The sequence below is a fragment of the Diplotaxodon limnothrissa genome, linkage group LG15 (assembly GCF_057381915.1).
Source record: "Diplotaxodon limnothrissa isolate DT_005_m linkage group LG15, D_limnothrissa_male_GT1.1, whole genome shotgun sequence".
Taxonomy (NCBI): domain Eukaryota; kingdom Metazoa; phylum Chordata; class Actinopteri; order Cichliformes; family Cichlidae; genus Diplotaxodon; species Diplotaxodon limnothrissa.
This window is the reverse complement of record NC_140610.1, coordinates 23,972,813-23,992,605: the sequence shown is the minus strand read 5'-3', so window position 1 is coordinate 23,992,605 and position 19,793 is coordinate 23,972,813. Positions and strand designations below refer to the sequence as shown.

General features: G+C 41.3%; 1 protein-coding gene across 1 annotated transcript in view; it reads left to right on the top strand.

Annotated features, from left to right (window-relative positions):
- Positions 1–19,579, top strand: part of LOC146617575 (connector enhancer of kinase suppressor of ras 3-like) — a 41,381-nt gene extending 21,802 nt beyond the window's left edge. Inside the window, exons 3-13 of the mRNA XM_085373008.1 lie at positions 5,288–5,490; positions 6,389–6,476; positions 9,093–9,134; positions 11,225–11,344; positions 11,692–11,751; positions 11,910–11,978; positions 12,865–13,014; positions 16,071–16,201; positions 16,297–16,481; positions 18,166–18,252; positions 19,096–19,579. Coding sequence (XP_085229134.1) covers positions 5,288–5,490; positions 6,389–6,476; positions 9,093–9,134; positions 11,225–11,344; positions 11,692–11,751; positions 11,910–11,978; positions 12,865–13,014; positions 16,071–16,201; positions 16,297–16,481; positions 18,166–18,252; positions 19,096–19,400 — 1,440 coding nt within the window. The 3' untranslated portion in view covers positions 19,401–19,579. The remainder of the gene's footprint in view (positions 1–5,287; positions 5,491–6,388; positions 6,477–9,092; positions 9,135–11,224; positions 11,345–11,691; positions 11,752–11,909; positions 11,979–12,864; positions 13,015–16,070; positions 16,202–16,296; positions 16,482–18,165; positions 18,253–19,095) is intronic.
- Positions 19,580–19,793: the final 214 nt, after the last annotated feature.

Genomic DNA, 19,793 nt, shown 5'->3' with positions numbered 1-19,793 from the left:
CCAGTGCTGTGATCAGAATCCTACTGCGTCTGATATATTTGGACAGTTTTTCTCAGAAAGTCTGAAAACTGAGCAAGAGAGGGATTTTCTAGGAAACTACAGAGTTTATCTTCGGTTTTTTAGGTTTAATGCCACAAATGAATGAAAGTTGAGCAGTAGTTTGTGTTGTGATTCTCCTGTTGTGCCCTTTAGTGGAACTGAGTTTTGGTTTAGTCGGTCGTGGCTAAAAAGTTCAGTATTCCTGTTTTCACTCAAACAAATCAACGGCAAACATTTATATGATTTCTAAAAAAATTGTTTCGCTGTGAAACACAGAGCTGTGTGATATGTTTTTAATGCCCAGAAGGTGTCAAACGGGAGCAGAAATCTTTGTTTAAAAGCACGTCAGTTATGCATGAAAATCAGTAATGAATGAGAAATAACCAGTGACTTAAGCCGATGACACGTGGACATTGAAACAAAGAGACGACAGAAGGGTAAATGATCCGGTGACTCAGCATGGAGAACGTCATAAGAGGAAACTTCATCTATCATAGAGTTAATATTGGAAGGAAAACAGAAAGGGTAGTAGTGATGTTGAAATTAAATTATCCTGAAAGTCACTCCAGCTTAGGCTGGTTAACCATATCCAGACACAAAGGTGGAGTTAACTAGCAGGTAGGTTGGTTTGCAAAAGGCAGACTGGATGTGCGAATCACCTGACCCTGAAAAACTAACATTGAGGCTTCATAATAGCTGTGTAGTGGCTGCAGACTTTGGTGTGACCCGTTTAAAGTTTTGAAGCACACACAGAGCCCCTCAGTCAGCTGTTTATGGGCTCTAACGTCTGTGTGGTGGTGAAAAGGGGGATTTACAGGCTGTGCTGAGGTTTAATGTTGTGACTGGCCTGAATAGGATTCAGTGGCTTTTTTTAAATGGAGACTGACACTCTGCTGTACCCGCCAACAAATGGTGACGATAAAAGAACAAGTGACCACAACAGACACTTATCAACCGCACTAACTACAAATTACTGTGTCCACCATATCAACTTTTCTCCAGTATAGTTGTTCAGATTGTCTGACTGCTATCTGATAATATGACATTTACACGCAGACATCTGTAACTGAACTTTTCAATGTTTGTTTAAATGTGAAAAGCATTAAAACACAGAATACTTCATTGGCTGAAGAGAAGATTCCTAAAACTCCCAACATTTCAGGGAAAAGTCTTTTTTTATATATATTTTTATATATATGGCTTTTCCTCATAACAGCTGGGGCTGTGCGATATGACCAAAATCTCATATCCCGATATAAGAATTCTATCATCCGATAACGATATAAATCACAAAAATGCAACATTTTCTGTAAATTCTGTGAATCTCGGGCAGCTCGACTTGCGGGAAGTGTTTCCAGCTGCGCGTCATGTAGCTGGAGTCGAGTGTTTTAACCGATGCATGAAACTATACATTTTTAGACATAAGTTGTAACGGCCGCCGTTTTCTTTGAGTATTTATTACACGGCGTGCTGCAGGGAAAAGCCTGTTCTAACGTTTGAGTCTAAGGTTTATTTTTTAGCACCTGATGGCTCTTTTTTACTTCTCATCCGTAAATAATCTGCTCTTTCACGTGATTTAGTTTATTTAGAAAAGTCTCAACTGGATCTTGAGCTTTATTGTGAAAGCTTTATGTGGACGCCCTCAGACATCGGTGCGTTGGTGGTTCTTTGTGTCTGGGGGTGGGCGTCCAGGTACACACCGGCTCACTCCTTGGCGGCCGCTTATCGGGGCCTGGAGCCTGGGGCTCGCTCGGGCCCCTTCGGGGGTGGGGTGCCCCCGGCCTCTCGGCCTGGGGCTCGGTCACTCAGGCACAGCTGGCGGCCGGCGGAGCTCACGGGCGCGTCACTGCAACTCCCCCTGGCTTCTGCTCCGCGGCTGCTGAGTGAACCCTCATCTGGGACTCTCCTCAGCTCTTACTGGAACAGTGGCGCGGCTGCCCCTCTGTTGGTCTTCCATGGTTTCTTGTGTTCTGGGGGCCTCTGGATGTCTGGAGTTTTGATCTCCTCCATACCTGCTTCACACCCTGGAGGACGGGGCTGTGGCCCCCCCACACTCCCTAGCAGATCGTTACATGGAGAAACCTTTGGAATACAAGCGCGCTGATCCACACAGGTATGCACACAGGTGTTCACTGCTCGTAGACCCAAATTACACCTTTCTTGGCTGCTACTTCGAAGCACATCTGTCCTGCGTGCTGCACAACAACATTGAATATTTAGTATTTACTGCTGTTTACACTTAGCTAGATTAATGCGATGGTGTTGTGTTTAGTATGTTGCTTTGTTTTTTGGTTTTTTTTTTGTCTTTTTTTGCTTGTTTTCTATTCTTCTCTCAACAGGTGATCCAGGAGATTTTTTATTTTTTTTCTCCCCCCCTTTCTCACTGTCCCTCTCCCCTTCTGTTTTTCCTTTCCTTCCTCTTTCTTTCTCCCTTTCCTATCTCTCACTCATGTCTGTCCCGTCTGTAACATCTGAAAATAAAATATAATAAATAATAAAAACAAAGATCGACCAAATGGACCAATACGGCAATGCCACGATGATCCATTTGGCAAAGTAAATCCATTGGGTATCCTTGTTGGTCTTCAGACAACAATTCTGATGGCTAAAGAACCAAATGGGACAGGCGGAGAAAAAAAAGAAAAAAAAAGAAAAGAAGAAAGCTTTATGTGGAACATAAACAAGCGGACATGTGATGGCGTTACCGTCGCTGTTCCTAACCACAACGCATAAAAAAACAGGCGCTTGTCCGTCCGTAGTGTGGTTATATAAAATATAGGAGAAAGAGAAAAATTTATGAAATTAATATAGCCACTACAGTGACCATCAAAACGGTGAAAAAATATTGCCGTAAACAGTTTATTTTGCGACACCACGAAACAAACGATAGCATAAAATGAAACAATAGATGTTTTTATATCGTCATCCGATATATATCTGATCCCTCAAGCCATCCCTCAAGATTTTGTACATTAAAAGCAATGCATTGTCCGGGATTGTAACATTTAGTCCTTTACTGAATCAGTGGAATCGTTAGTACAGTCAGTGGGGGATTTGCCCAAATAAATGACAATTTATTTGCTTCTGGTTCATAACGGCTTTGTCTGTCATATGATTCAGTCTTTAGGAATGTCATAAGGAAAGGCAACTTAAAGAGTGCTAGTCAGACCCCTCCTCATACTGTATTTGTGTTTGCAATTAGCTGATCTTTATTAGATTCCTGACCCCAGGCAAGGCTGAACAACCTGACAGTAGCGTATTTCAGAGCTTTAGTCTGTATCCCACATCCTCCCTCAGCCATGTGACGGGCACAAGCGACGTGTCATTTCCTGAAATGCTTTCACTTACCTCTGGAAAAATACAGTTATGACATCACACTGAAACTAACCAATCAATGCTGCGATCAGAGCACACACAGCTCCAAAGTTTCAGGGAGCGTTTTCCTGCAGCATTCAAGCAAGGTCAAATGATGTGTTGTGGATATTTTTTGCAGCATGAGGCAGAGTTTGCTGCATTTTGGGGTGGAGCAGGAAACAGATGTGACCCTCCCACCTGTCAGAGACCCCCCCCCCCCCCCCCCCCCCCCTTCCCCTGACACACACACACACACACACATTCAAACAGTTTTCAGCATGTAGAGGAAGAGTTTTGTTCCAGCGTCTTGTCACATGATCAGTTTTCAACTGAGGCTCATTTAACAGAACAAGAGAGGCCTTTTCTCTCCCGACTTTAACCCTCAGTACATACCACAGACTTATTCTGATAATTGGAGTGACATTAGGCAGCCACAGGCTCTTAATGACCCAGATTTTGTGTAACAATCATGATGCACTCAATGATCAGGGAGGCCTGCAGTTGGGTTCACCGCTGTTGAGGGAAAAAGATGTTTTTGTTTCAGCTCAGGTCTCCTGATTGACTGGAGGCAGCTGTCTCTGTTCCACAACAGACGTAAAAAGAAATTACAGAGATGATGCTCTGGGGATAATAATGTGGAAGAAAAGAGGAAACGAGCATTGTTTTATACTGACAGTTACAGTAAACATTTTCTATAGATTTCGATGTGTTTGGCATATTAATTTATCCAGATGTTGGCAAGATTTCTGGTTAATGTTGCATTTTATAAATGATTTTGTGTGCAGATTGTGTGAGATAGTTGTTCTCTCTCTTCTTTATGATTTTTGGCAGTTTTGCCTCTCCATATGAAAAGAGTGGAGCTGACACAATTAATCTGCTACCAGAGAAGCTTCTATTTATGTGAGATGATGAAAATTTGTTGGTTCAGTTTGTTCAAATGTGCAGATTGGGTACTTTCTCTGTTTTTGAAGACCTTATAAATTTTGTTTGATCTGTAATACTTCTAGAGATCTTTCACTTCAGTGCCGACATTTTCTGAAAGTTTTAAAATACTTGAACCTCCTAAAAACCTTCTGATAGTTATGCTCCTTGTTTCACTCAATCACAGCCCAGCATCATCCTGAGCTCTTTTCTGATTGACACCTAGGGATCACATCCTTTCTAACACGATTTGAAAGTTCTGCCTGAAACATGAGGTCAGGTGTCATGTTGTGTTATGAAGGATGTGTTTTCTGCGTTCAGTCAAGGTGGAACGTCGATTTGGCTCCAGATGTTTTGTTTGCATGACGCCTCAAACATCTGAATCGCTGCAGGCGACAAAGCGAATCAAAGGTCGTGTTCAGACCTGCAGATGTAATAACACATAAACGTAACACATCTGCACTTATTCATGAAAATAAACAAAAAGGTATCAGATTCATTAAACTGATTAATTAAACACGTGGCATTGATGAGTCATTTAGTTTGACGTTGATGTGGTGGGGAATTTTTTTTTTTTTTTTTAAGTCGCATAATCGCTATGGCGACTGGTTTGCAGGAATGTGTGTGGGGTTTTTGTGTGTGTGTGTGTTTTCATTAGGGAGACAGGGTGTGTTTGTGGTCAAGGGTCGTGGGAATCTCTAAATTCCCTCCAATCATTCCTGAACATTGTTGTGTGTTCTCAAACAAAAAGTACTTTGAGGTGCAAAATACAATGTGGACTACTCAAACTGCAGCTTCGTGCAGTGTAACGTTTCCGCAGTGCCTCTTTCAGAGTTTCCTGTGGCAGCATACTTGTGCTAAGGTTAGTGAGCCAGGAAATAGTGACAGTGCTGATGGGAAGTGTAGTCTTTATGTTTAATAATTGAGTAAGAAGCAGGTTTGTTTCACTGAATCTTTCATCTTTCTTTAACAGAACTATGGCGTGGAGTCGGACAACCTGAAGACTTTGGTGGGGAAGATGAGAACAGCGCACCACAACCTGAGCAGCGCCGTGACGCAGCGCAGGAAGAACCCCGCCTACCACAGCAAAAATTCCAATCAGCCCACCAATGAATTCCTCACCGCCGTGGTCGAACTGATCGGCACCGCCAAGAATCTGCTGGCCTGGCTGGACAGGTAACCACGACGGCATTCAGAGTATCCTGGTATTAAAAACGAAACATTATTTGCTCATTAAAACAACCGCGATCTCGTAAAAAGCATAAAAATAAAACTGGATACCATGATGTCACAGTTGATGTTTTCATCCAGGCTTTCTTTTGAATTTGTAAATTTAACTGTACTTGCATAATTGCTCACACAACACTTTCACTAACATGGCATTTGTTTTTATTAACGTGTCAGTCAGAAGTTCACTCATAACGTGCAGCTCAGTGCACAACTTTGTTCCTTCTAAGATAGCGGTTGTACTCTCCCCTCCGTTCTGATTATTTTAGTATCGTGTTTCCTCGCAGCGCTGCTCCAGTTTACTGCATCGCCGCTTTGACTGCTTCAGCTTTTTTGCAGCTTGTATCAGCTTGAAACACATTCCAGCTTGGCTGCAGCAGCTGGAAACAAACATGGATGCCCCATAATGCACCTGACATCTGAAGTGTGTCAGCTCGCTCACCCAGAAACACCTGGGGCCACTTTTTATTCAGTCTCCATCCAGTTATCTCATCCAAAAAATTTTCATACTCGATATGTTTGGGTTGGAACAGCTATTATGATCTGAAGTTAATGAAAACTTACAGAAAGTCAAATTTTCATTAATTTCTTTGATGTTCTGTCCTTTTTTAAAATGTGTTTTAAAGTGTTCAGCATTGCATGCTGGTTTTTTTTCACTGTTTTTCACTTGCTTACCATTGGCTGTTCATGGCCGATCAGTGTGAAGCAGTAAAAGATCAGAGGTAGTGTATAAAGAGACCGAATAGTCTGTGGCCCTGCTCGTATTTTGAATCCGTTTTAAAACACAGCCCTGTTGTCTGCCAGCACTGACATGATTCTATAATTTTAGTTTCTCTCTTCTTGCTAGGACTCCTCTGTCGAGTGCCAATGACTTCACCTCAACCAAAGGCAAGATCATCCAGCTGTGTTTGGAGCTCACCTCCACCGTCCAGAAGGTCAGTGACGCTCAGACGCCGCTCTGTGTTTTCTTCAGTGTTTCTGTGCTTTCCTGAGTGATTAACAGATCCACTCTTGGAAATACAATCTCCACATGAGACCTTAAAAGAGAAACAGATCTCTGATGTTTTCTGTGTGCAGCAGCTTGTCATAAAGACACATCAGAGAGGAAGGAGGTCATGAACTAAAATGTTTATTTTCTGGATCTGTTGTTGTTGGTGGTGATGATCATGAAGAAGCTCCAGATAACTACTGTATACATGAGCACAGTCATTTTGATGGCATATCTCCTTCCGATAGCTGAGATCCTTACATGTTTCATACTTTAGAAACTTTGAGATTATTACCAAAATGTAAATGAAAGCACAAGATGTGGAACTTCAACAAAACCAGTTCATGGAGAGTGGGAAATGTCAAGTACGTGTCCTGAATACATTTTAAAAGTTTTACATTTATAATTAAGAAGCATCCCAATTCTGTGAAGACGTATATTCATGCACCATCCTAAAATGCTGCTGCCCAAAGAACATGTCATCTAAGCAGTTTTACGCTCCTTAAGCTATAGACTGTATTTAAAAGATGGACATACCCCTGATGTCAGCTTTTGAACACATTTTGAAGCCTCAGTTTTCATATTTTGGTAGTCCACTTTACTGGAGCCAGAAGTGACCATTTGGTTGAGGTAGTGGAGCTAAGTTATCAGCTAATGCTAGCTGGCTTGATTATAAAACCTGCGAATTTCTCTTAATTTCATTGTCTTTACCACACAGAGGAATAATATTTGTCAGAAAGTTGCATTAAAATGCTCTAAAAGCACTGACAGCAAAAACATAGTTGGGAAGTTTAGCTGAGGTGAAGCCTAACAAACGGAGACTGGCTACAACCACTCACGTGCTTTTCACCCGTCATTTAAAGTGACAGGCCCCTAATTATACACAAGCATAAACTATTAAGAGACTTTTTAAAAAATTCCCTCACTGTACAGTTACCATGAGGAGGGGAATTAGCGTCACAGAACAGTTTGTTTCACATCTCCTTCTCAGCTATCAGTTATCCCATAAAGAAAAGTGAAAAAAATCAGGTTTTCTCAGCTCTGTTAATGCTAAATCCACAGCTTAAGGATCTATTCTATACAAAGTCTTGTGCAACCAAGCATAAAGTCATGAATCAGTGATGAATTGTATGTAACCCTTTACATCGTTGCAGAGTCTACCTGAGGCAGTCGTGCTGTCACACGACAAAATATGAGGGAACTAATTGTGTGAGAAGTTCAAACATGATGCATATTAATGCAGCTGAGGCGTACAGACATGTTTTATGCAACGGCAGAATACTTCAGCTGCAAATCAGCCAGACGTTTCATTAGTTTAGAACTTTATAATTTCCTTTAGGGACGGCAAAAGTTTGTTTCAGAGCTTCACATTTTGCAATAAGCTGGATTTCTCTTCATTTATTGAAGTATTCAGAAGCGGATGTGCACTTGGAAGTTTTCTGCAGCGTGCCACCTCCCTGCATGTGTCTGCAGAGCCTTCTGAGGCGTCGCCCTGCTGCGCTGTCATGCAATCATCCTGTCAGCGTGTTTACGGGGAACTGTTATTTCTCCGACCGCAGCAGGAATCCTCTCGGTGTCTCTGGGAGGCGTTCACCGTCCCTGCCTCCTGGTTTCACTCTCCTGTAGGCTGTCATTTCTCAAATATTTGTTTTGCCGCTGATTCCCTTTCTCCTTTCCCGTGTTTGTTTGCCACACTCACAGTTCTGGCTTCTGAATGGAAAACCTGCCAAATTTGATATGAGCAAGTTCTCCTTTTCCCCAGATGTGAAAATGCTCCACTGCATCTGTTTTCTGAAACAAAAAACTTCTTTAACCATCAAGATGAAAATATTCTGTCTGCTGTACAGTAACACGATATTAGCCTGAAAGTTCTTTCCAAATACAGAACAACATAAAAATAAATTTACTGTCGTCATGACTTTTAATTCTCTTCCATAACTAACTGTAAAGGTATGACTGTCAAGGCGAGACCCCATACAAAACACAGCTGTAGTTGTTTGGCACCAGAATGTTGTGTGGAAAAAGTCTTATTTAGCAAATGATTAAAAAATTACAATATTAGAAAATTGATCAGAAAACAGTAAGAATAGGAGTTAAAGAAGAGGAGGTGAAGCATTGATTGATTGCCATCACTGAATGACATTGTATGGAGATTTTGTTTGATATCAGATTTTACAAATTCAGTCTTCTAACGTGAAATATTACCAAGGACATCCAGACTTCAGATCTGTGTTCATGAACTTCTCGTCCATCCTGACACCTAATTCAATTTAGTGTGAACAGTATTTGCTTTTGAAGCAATACTAAATTGGGTCACATAGTTTAATCATGTGACTCTGTTTTCCTTACCAGCATGGGTAATTTCCCAACTCTTATCAGTTGTTTTTGTGTCATACGCCACTTCAAAATAAAAGCATACAATTAAAAAAACCAAAGGCAGGGGCTGCCTTGTTTCTCTGATATTTTTTTGTTTTTTGTTTTCTCTCACAGTGATGATAATAAAGCAGATGTTGGACAGATGTTTGTGAGATCTTAGTCTCTGTGTTTATGTCTGTAATTCCAGGACTGCACAGTTTATGAGATGGAGGAAAAGATTCTGGAAGTGGTGAGTGCTGCTTTTGCTTTTCTTTCCTCTGTTCGAACATAGGTGTGTGTGTGTGTGTGTGTGTGTGTGTGTGTGTGTGTTCGGCTCAGGCACATCCACTTCCTGTCTTAGATAAGACTTCCTGTTGTTTCAGGATTCACACTTGGATGAAGTTCAGTCACTTTCCTTCTCATAGCCAGTTTGTCATGTGACCTCTTTTTATACAGTAGCACTGCTGTACTGTTACAGCGGTGGATGTTCATTTTACACATGCACGTTGTTTAAATTCATGTGGTCAGAGGATATTTGATATGTAAGTAATCAGAGTTTTCTTACACAGGAAAAGCGCTTTGAGTCTACTTTTTCTGTACTCGTCACATCTATAAGACGTTAACTTGGGCAAACTTGGCTTATAGTGACAAGTGGACAGAAAAGCTTCAGCTTACAGTAAACAGAACGTGGCTGGAAATGGACCTGATGTTTAATGTACACACTGTTTTAATCCTCATGGAGACAGATGGGCGAGTATAATGTGAATAAAAGTGTCTTTCATGAACTAAAGATTTAGTCCTAAAAACTGCTGAAGTATAACATTGGTTTTGCATTATTTTTTTAGTAATATTTCCAGTACTTTATGGGATAAATATCTATGAAGCAAATTTACTTTGTCTTTGTAAGGGGAGCAATAAAGTCACCATATTTGAAAAAAACAAACAGCAGGAAGCTGACCAGCTATATCCCCAGAGGAGCATGTTTTCCTGGTTTACTTGTAATTTCCTGCTGGTTTGTGTTTTCCTGGTCAGCTCTCTGCTTCCCATGAGCTCGGGCTCGGTGCTGCGCTCCAGGCCTGGGTGTCTGGTCATTTGTGATGATAATATGAGGCTGTTCTCGTTCTGCAGAGGCATCAAGCTCTTCTCCCGTACAACAAAACCAAGCACCGTCCCCACGTCCGTATTTGGAGCTTTTATTTGATGCTTTTCCAACTCCTGTTGCATCTGTTGTTTTCTTTCCCTTTTCCACTGAAAGGTCAGAGGTTTGGATCAGGCAGATTTGGTGCAGGAGGCGATTCAGCATTTCAGACTAAATTTAGAGCACTTTATAGTCATCATGAGAGATGTAAGCTAAGACCACCATGCTGCCAATGGCTTTCTGTCTTGAATCATGTTTTATTCTTTATTCGAGAGAAAACGCACGACAAAAAGTACCTGGTTTCGTTTTCAGTCCAACGATATTACACAAGCTATAAAACACTAAAATGTAACCACAAGACAAGTCATAAAATCAAATATGCAGTTGATGTCGTTTAAAATGTAACCGTGAAACTCAAGCAGTGTACAAGCTGGTGTGTAGAGTTTGATTCCAGAAGGTTAGCAGTCAGAAATGTATTATTTTATTATTTATATAATTAGACATTGTTGCATATGGTCAAAACAGTATTTGCAGTTCAAGGATCAGAAATGCCACTTAAAAAATGGTAACCAATAATTTTCTCGATTAGATCATGGAAACAAGATAATTATTGTCAAGTCTTTCAACTGTGAAATCCAAACCAGCACATTTATTCTTACATGTGCATGTTTGTTCTACAGCAGGGTAGGGTTTAACCAACAACAACAATATGAAAAACTAGTGTTAAATAAGGCAACACAGACTTTAACTCATATTTACACAAACCAGTCAGGTGCATAGTCACCACCTCGGGCCCATTTTGAGGATGGAAAGGCCCAGGTGTATAAATCGCAAACCTACATAGATACGCACCTACATAATGAATGACACCTTTACAAAATCAATGTAAACCACGTATATGCATAATTATAAACCGCTAATTATACAAAATAACAATGTTTTCCCTGGCATTTTTTAATAACTACCAGGTGGGTGACACCTGTGGTTTCAAAAAGGCTTCCAGTTTTATAAAAGTGTATAAAATCTGAATCAGACTCTTATATCTTTTGAAATAATTTTTGGGGTTACAGTATGGGACAGAAGAGTGAGCAGTGTAATAACACACTGTAATACAATTGTTGCCTGATAACTGGGTGAACACTTGCATGTATCCATCCATTGGACAAGCTGAACCTATTTGTATATATTTTCTTGTTTTTCAGTCCCGAGCGCTCAACAGCATCTGTGAGAAAACTGTCCAAGCGACTTCTGACCCCGCAAAAAGGGAAATGTCCTGTTTGGAGGAGGTTCACATCACCAATGTCAAGCCTGGGGAGGGACTGGTGAGGATTTTCTTTTAAAGGGCATAGAATAAAAAAATAAAATACACAAATGGGACAGAAATGATCATTTCCCTGTTGGGCTATGTCAGCGGGACGCCGCTGTCCGATAAGTACTGACTGCTGTAAAAAGAAAAACCCACAATATGACCCCACTTCCCCTCAGAATCATTAACAGGTATTTTAGTGCTATGCCATGAACCACAACCAGCGTTGAATCAAAAACAGAAACAGATGTAGGTCCAGAAAGGAAAACCCCATCGCCACCGCTGCAGCGAGGAATTACAGAGGAACTGTGGGAGGTGTATTTATGCAGAAGATCCATGTTTAAGTTCTGTTTTATCTTTCAGGGGATTTACATCAAATCCACCTACGACGGGCTTCACGTCATCACGGGAACAACAGAGAACGTGAGTGAGCCTCTGGGTCTTCTTCGCCGCTCATGTGCCATTTATAGACTTAAAAAATCTCTCCTGAAAGTCTTCATCACTACCAGAGATCATGGAAACATGCAGTCAATGAAATGTTAGTCTGTTAAACTCTGCGCTTCTCTTTGTGTGCTGTTCAGTCTCCGGCAGATAAAACCCAGAGGATTCACGCTGGAGATGAAGTCATTCAGGTCAACAAACAGACAGTGGTGAGTCGAATAGCCACAAGTTTCTCATCATTTTGGGAAATGGCCTTAGTCATTTTCTTAGATGGAGAGATCCCACACACGTCTGCGAGGCAGGACGTAGCTTCAACACTTGACTGTAGTGTCAAGTACCTGAGGATTCTCAGGTATTAGTTGTATAACAATCTTCTTGGATGACACGTGAAACATGTTCACAAACTTCACAAAGTCCAGCTGTCTCTTTTTTTTTTTTTTTTTCAAGCGACAAGTTGTATCTTCTTTATTTTGTCTTATGTATAAACTGAAGTGTTGCGACTTTTCAGTATGCAGGACTTTTTCCTTTCTGTCATATATTTAGTGCTACAACAGTGAACACTAATGTTAAACGTGGCCTTGTGAAATAAAAGGTCAGACTTCAGACTGCTCTGAACCATTTCAGATAGGCGAAGAAAACACAAGCTCCACCCACCTACAGTTCAGATATGCTTATTTTTAGCAGGAGCAGCCAATCAGAAGGAAGTTGGCTTTAACATGTTTTTCACTAATGAAGATATCACAATATTTATTAAATGTACATACTCCAAATAATTATTAGTGAGATTTATAGATTTTACAATCATGCAAATGCATTGATCTTAATAAAATATTTATTATCATGTAAGTGTAAATGTGATGTGAATTACATGAAACTGACTGTAAGCCAATAAACAGCTTGTTTCAGACAGTACTAAACCAAGGCCAAGTATAAGAGTTGGATCCGTTTCCGCAGGTTTCATAACAGTTCACAGCTCACAGTACGTGAAATGCTTCATTAAACGCTGACGTTCAGGGTCGTGAAGTTTAAGGTCTTTCCTCATGCTAGCGCTCTCTAGAGGCTGCAATTCTCTGACTTTTGCTCTGGTTGGTCCAGGTGGGCTGGCAGCTAAAGCACCTGGTGGGGAAGTTGAGGGCGGAGTCTGGAGGTGTTGTCTTGATGCTGAAGAAGAGGCCCTCTGGACCATCTGCCAGCTTCGCACCGGCTCCACTGAAAAACCTGCGCTGGAGGCCGCCGCTTGTGCAGGTGAGCCGCCGCTTGTATTGTGCTGAAGTGCTTCTCAGCAAAATAAACGACTAACACCAGGGACTGTCTCCTCCTTTTCATCCTTCCTGATGGAGGCCCTCTGTGGTGGCAGATTGTTCTCCTGTCGTGGAGAGGTCAAATGATGTGGGAAATCCCAAGCTGGAGTAGAAATGGACAAGTACTTGTGTTGCAGTTTTTCTACCTTTTTTATCCACAAGTTCCACATAATTTGATGAAACCAAAAACATGATGACTGCACAATAAAAATGAGGAATTCAGGCCTAAAGTTCTGTGTAAAATGCAATGCTTGAACATGATCTGGAGTCTTTTTGTTTTCTAATGTATTCTCGCTTCTCTTTTTCGCTGTAACATGAGCTCAGTATTCGGACTTCCCAAAATGAATCTGAAATGCAGATTAACAGTCCTAACAGCCCCCGTCTCAGGAGCGTTTATTTGTGTGCTTGTATGGACGAAAAGAGAATTTTCATCAGTGAAAAACTTCGCAGCAGAATTGAGCAGGTAGTCTGTATATCCTGAAATCTCAAATTCGCTACATTACCTGTGTTTTTTCTTACACACAAACATTTTTGTGAACTCAGTCACTGAGAAACTGAAGGTTTTATTTCCCCATCCACAGATAAATCAGTGTTTGGCGTAACACGTACTCAAACCTGTTTGCTTCTCTCTTGCTTTCCTGATGCACAACAGAATTTTAAAACATCAAAATTCACAATGAAGCTTTTATGATTCACTTTCCTGTTTTTGTCGTCAGGATTGAAACAGTGACACAAATTGTCATGTTCTTGTAAACCTCTAAAATTAAACAATGAGCTTGTAAAGGGCAAATCTTAAAGATACAACATTTTCTGAACATTTGACCTTGAAGAAGAGCTCAACATAACATGATATTTAGAATCACCATATCATTTCTTACATCTTTATATGTTGACAATACAAACAATGGCATTAAGAAACATAGTTTGAAATAGCTCTACATAACTTTATTGACACTTTGGCCTTCAGATTCATCTACTGGCCCTGAAAAAGAAGTGAGGAGAGGTTCTTTTTCCTGGTTCAAACTGGACATTTGGGAGTGATTGTGTTTTCGATTTTAGAGAAGTCAAAGTTTTTCCTGTGGGGGGAAAAAAGAAAGAAAGAAAAAGCACGAGTGTACAAAGTTCTGGTTAATAACGGTAAATGTGGAAGGATAATGGATTCTTTCTGCAGAATTTCCAGGTGAGGCGTAGTTGACGCAGGTCCTGAACCTGCAGCAGCTGTAGTGTTGTGACAGACGTCACTGCATGAAAGTGAAGCAGACTGTATCGGTAAGAAAATCAAGCTGCACGTGGTGGTTTTCAGTCTTTGTCGTAGCTTTGAGGTTTTGATTCGAGCAGAAAACGCAGCAGCCGCTCAGTCTACAGCTCCTCTGAGATGAGCGGGTGAAACAATGGAGCCCTTCTTCCCTTTTCCTGAAAAAAAGGAAGATAGGAAAAACTCTGCGTTGATGTCAGATCTGCGGTGGCTGACTCACACTTTAGTTCACAATGTGACAATCCTGCATTCACCAAACCACCTTCAGGGGTTTTGTGCTGACAGGGGTCCAGGATGTGTGTGTTTAGGGGAGATAGGAATCCAGAAAGGCGCTGGGTAGCTCAGCTGATGAGCTCAGGCTCTAATCTCAGTCTTTCAAAACAGATCTGAGATCTCTTATCTCATCGTCACTCCCACCATTCACTTCAAAGGTTACGCCACCTGCACTTACATTTGTTTATCTTTTGTTTTGTGAAGTGGGAACAATGACAAGCCTGAAACTATTAGAATGAGTAATAATAAGTTAGCTCAGTCAGCTTGGTGTTAAAAACAGATGACTGAATCAAGTAGCAAAGACCGGGGTCACTAATGGAACCTCTTATTCTTATTTCGTGAGACAAGAGCTCCACCACTGGAGCCACACCCACCCAGGTGAACTCATCTGTCAGTGTTGGGGAATTAAGGTCATAAACTGAGTTGACATGACAAACAAGTTGTCCCAAAAACTGCATTGCTGTGTTTTAAACGTCCGTGTTTTATGCAAGAAAGTGAGAAACTGCAGCAGGACGTCAGCTGTTTGCTTGTTTATGAAACAACTTTGTCTGTTTTATTTTTTTCTTTGTGTCTTAATGACTTTAAACACTGAATTAATAAATCTGCTGTTTAAATAAGGAAAAAAGTAAACTTTTGCTAGTTTTAGCTGTACATGAGTTCTAGGGTTAAACGGCATCATAAACACTTTGTGTTTATGATGCTGTTTTTTGTTTGATCAAAGGGCTTTAGAAAAATGTCTTGCTCCTTATTTAAACACTCCTAGGCATTTAAATGTTGGCAGTTATATTGAAGCATCTTACTGGGTCTTTACATATTTCAAAACTGATTCGTAAACATCAGGTATACTGCAGCAATCCTGAGGTTGACTGAATAAGATAAGACAAGATAAAGATAAGACTTTATTGATCCCACAACGGGGAAATTTTTGCATCACCTCAGCTCAGGTACAGATATCAGAAGGAAATACAAATAGTACAATCAATGAAATGAACTTAACGATGAAATGAGCCCTTTTAAGGGAAGTGTATGTGTGTGTAAATGGGTGTAAAAGTGGTAATGAAACCACTCAGTTTCTGCTTGTTTTGGTCTTTCGTTGGATTTTTCACAATTGGGAGCATTCACAGTATCGCCAGACTGGATTAAGTCTGGCATGGTTAAAAGTGGCTGCATTGAAACGTCCTTTAAACGTGTTTTTCAAAGTGCAGGTGAAACAGAAAACGAGCTGAATGAAGTTCCTGTGTTTGTGAGAACTTGAAAGTGAGGAAGGAAACAGAAAAGCCTCCTCTGAGCTGGAACGACTTTCGCTTTTGTTTGACGATAAACGCAGTTCACAAAGTCATCGTCTGTTGTGTGCTGAGACACAGAAGCAACCAAAAACACAGATTAGAAGAGACAAACCAAACGTGTTAGTTACATGTGATTCTTTTGTTTCCTTTATTAAAGGGCTTAAATTTGTCTTTTTTCTTTATTAGACCTCTCAGGGAGCGCCAAGTCTCTATAAATCACGAGAGTCAGAAACCTCAGATGCTCCTGGAAAGAGAGGGAAGACGACCATCTTGGATTTGTATATCCCTCCTCCCCCAGAAGCGCCATATGTCCCGCTGTAAGTACCTCACTCAAGCTTCAGTATTTCAGAATCATCTTTATTTATTTTCTTTTTTATGCCTGTAATGCTGAGTTTCCTGCTCCTTGTGGCAGAGATGGGAACACAAGCGTATTTGCAGGTGTGAAAATGCGTCCCAAGTCTCCAAACTCGCATCTGGATGCAGACGTGCGGCAGCGGCGCTACACTGTAGCAGAGGAAAACCGGACGTCTGTCGTCCCTCCACCTGAATCCAGTCATCCTATCCCAGTTCGCCTCAGGCAGCGCTCCTCCTCACGCTGTAAGGACACAAAGGCTCTTAACCTTACTCTAGAGCAGGGGTGGGCAACTCCAGGCCTCGAGGGCCGGTGTCCTGCAGGTTTTGTATAATGTGTATGTGTTAGTCCCCATAGGGAAATAGTTCCTCTGCATTTAACCCATTCACCCAGTGAAGCAGTGCAGCGCCCGGGGAGCAGTGTGTGGGGACGGTACCTTGCTCAGGGGTACCTCAGGGTAGCCGTTCAGTGGAGTCGAACCCCCGACCTTCCGATCATGGGGCCACCACTCTACCTACTGAGCTATCCCTGCCCTTTTAGATCTCACCCTGGGTAAACACACCTGAATCAAATGATTAGTTAATTACCAGGCCTCCAGAGAACTACGAGACATGTTGTAGAGGTAATTTAGCCATTTGAATAAGCTGTGTTGGATCAAGGACACATCTAAAACCTGCAGGACACCAGCCCTCAAGGCCTTGAGTTGCCCACCACTGCTCTAGAGCTTAGTCTAACAATGAAAACAAAGCTCAAACTATACTTTGAATAAGAAGGAAAAAGTTTAGTCCTGTCCCAGTGTTTTATATCCAGACTAAGTTTATAGGCTGAGTGATTCCATGCCCAAGGGTCAAAATATGAAGCGACAGCCAGCAGCCAGTCATCACAGCACAAAGACAAAATAAGAGCACCACAATGAGGGGAAAAACATGTGGGTTATGATGAGTTATACAACACTTACAGTACCACAGGAAATGAAAGCACATAAAACCACAATCAACTGTTTTTTTTAGTTGTTGTTTTTGTTTTTTTTGCTTGATGCATAGACTGTTCTCACACATGCACAGCAGCCCTGAACTTTTGTCAGAGGCTCACTTTAACCTCACAATCCTTTAACCTCCTGAGACCCAAACTCTTTCATGGCATGCGTTTTTAATTTGTCTTTGCTATTTGGGCTGATTGGGACCTGACGAACGTAAAAACAAAGAATTCCCTAAAAAGTTTTTTTTTTTTTTTTTTTTTACCTGATTTTTGTTTCTGAGAAAATGAGATCCACATAAGAGGACAATCATTTTACATTTCGATAGAACAGTGGCAGTATAAGAGACTAGACTAAAATATAATGTCCACACATGAGGTTAACCTGACAGTTCTGTAGTTCAGTCCCTGTGATTTCATGTGAGAGAATAGCAGATCAGATGATGTCATGTGTCTGGACCAATCTAGCCCCATCAAACCAAACAAAGCGTTTCTACTAATAAGACTGTGTATCCTCAGAGAGCTTCTGTTGACTTTAAGGCTTGATTTCATGAACAGTAATTCCTCCCTGCTGAGTTTGGAGCCGTTTTGTTCTGGTTTTGGTTGGAAACACTGGGATATAGTGCCACCTTTGTCTCTGGAGTCACCACAAAGCAACCTGAATGCATTGTATTATATTTTGAAGCTTTACTGGGTCATAGTAATCAAGGACACCTTAAGCCAGGAGTGGTTCTTTGGGGATTTAAAGATGAATCATTGATTTAGAAAACAGCCTGATTCTCCCAAGAAGAAAAAACCCCAAAAACATTTCTGTTAGACTGACTGCAGCTAGCTGTTTATGGGCCATATTGGTTTGTGCTCTAATATCTGGCTAAGTGTCAGCCTGAGGTGGAAGTAGAGGAGTAGTGTCTCTGAGATGGAGCTGATGTTTTGCTCTTTCTGGACTCTTCGCAGGTAAACCCAGACCCATCTCCATGCCTGTGGAGGCATTTTCAGGCGTGTCTGACCGGCTCTCCAGGCCCAGTACTCAGGGAAGGAAAGGTAAGTCCCACCTGTCCAGCTGGACCAGACGCAGTGAGCGCCAGTAATCTGACAGTTATCAGTAATAGCCATCTGTCCAACTCATTAAAAGGCAAGGACAGACTGTAGCAGGGATGGGCTGCGTGCTTTGAATTTTTACCTGGTTAATCATTAACCCCGAAAGCTGCCACTGCATCTGCGCGACTCATTTCATACTCTGCTCAGTCTGAGCGTTAGAGCACTTCACCTTGACGAGCACGGTGCATGTTGGCAGTTTGTCCAAGATAACAGGCAGTTAATGAACGGTTAAATAAAGACACGTGAAGAAGTGGACTGTTTTCCACTGACGGCAAACACGAGGCCGACAAAAGAGCGAAGTTTACACACTGCTGCATGAACCTGTGAGGTTTAAAGTGGAGTCATCCTTAGAAGTTCAGCGTCGAATTTATTTCTAAAAATATTCTTTTTTTTTTTTTTTCTTTTTTTGCTTTGTTTGCATTATTACTTTTCTTTTAAATGAACAATTGAAACATGAAACGTCAGTTATGTCCAGATTTATCTCAACTGTTTCTTTAAAAAGACTTGCTTACTTGCTTTGACCTGCAACTTAACAAGTCAACTGTTACTTTTAGCTGTTTTGTACGATTCAACAGGGAGGATGGAAGGATAGAAGCTCGTTTAGGGAGGAGGACTTGCTTATTATGTCTTTTCACTCACATGTAAATCCAGTATGTAGGACTACCTCCTTTCTTCTTCGGTACAAGGTTGTCGTAATTAGGAACATGAAAGCCGTCATTTAAAGGTCTCGCAGCTAAAATGAAACAAGCCGAATAATTAAATAATTAACCTGTTGTCTTCTAACAGGTAAGGACGTCCTGCACATGTATCGGAGTAATGAGGGCATTAGCACTATCACGGAGGAGGAGCCGTGTTTCCCTCTGCCGTACCGAGGTCACCCATCTGTACGTGGCGTCGACCATATCAGGGGCAGCCAGTGCTACATTAACGCCAACCTGCACGACACAGCCACCATACCTTACCAGGAAGTGGGGTCCAAAAAGGCTTCTGCCTCCACTTCTGCCGCTGTCTCTCCCACTAAGGGTGTAAACAAACAGTCCACGTCGCTGCTCGGCGGCTGGCTGGCTCGACTCAAACTGCTCAGTCACTGAGGAGGAAAAGCTCAGTTTGAATTTTATTAGATGAGACAATTATTCTCACCTGGTTTCTGGAAGAGTTTTTAATATTCTGCTTTTAAATATCCATTTAAGTTTCACGGTCCTGATAAAAGGCAATGCAGTACATCATTTTATAGTTCTGGATAAAAACAGCAGATCGTGGACTGTTGGAGTTAACCGAACATGTTAAGCTGGTGAGGAATTCATCTCAAAATCTAGCACCACAGCAAGGAAAAAAACTAATCCGGCATAGTGCTTTCCACTTAATGAACCTGATACTGGAATCTACTGATCGCTCATTTTCTGTTTGATTTATCAGTCATGGAAAATTTGAAGATTTTAAAGTCGTCAAGGAACCTTTGACAACACCAAGCTGAAAACAAGCCC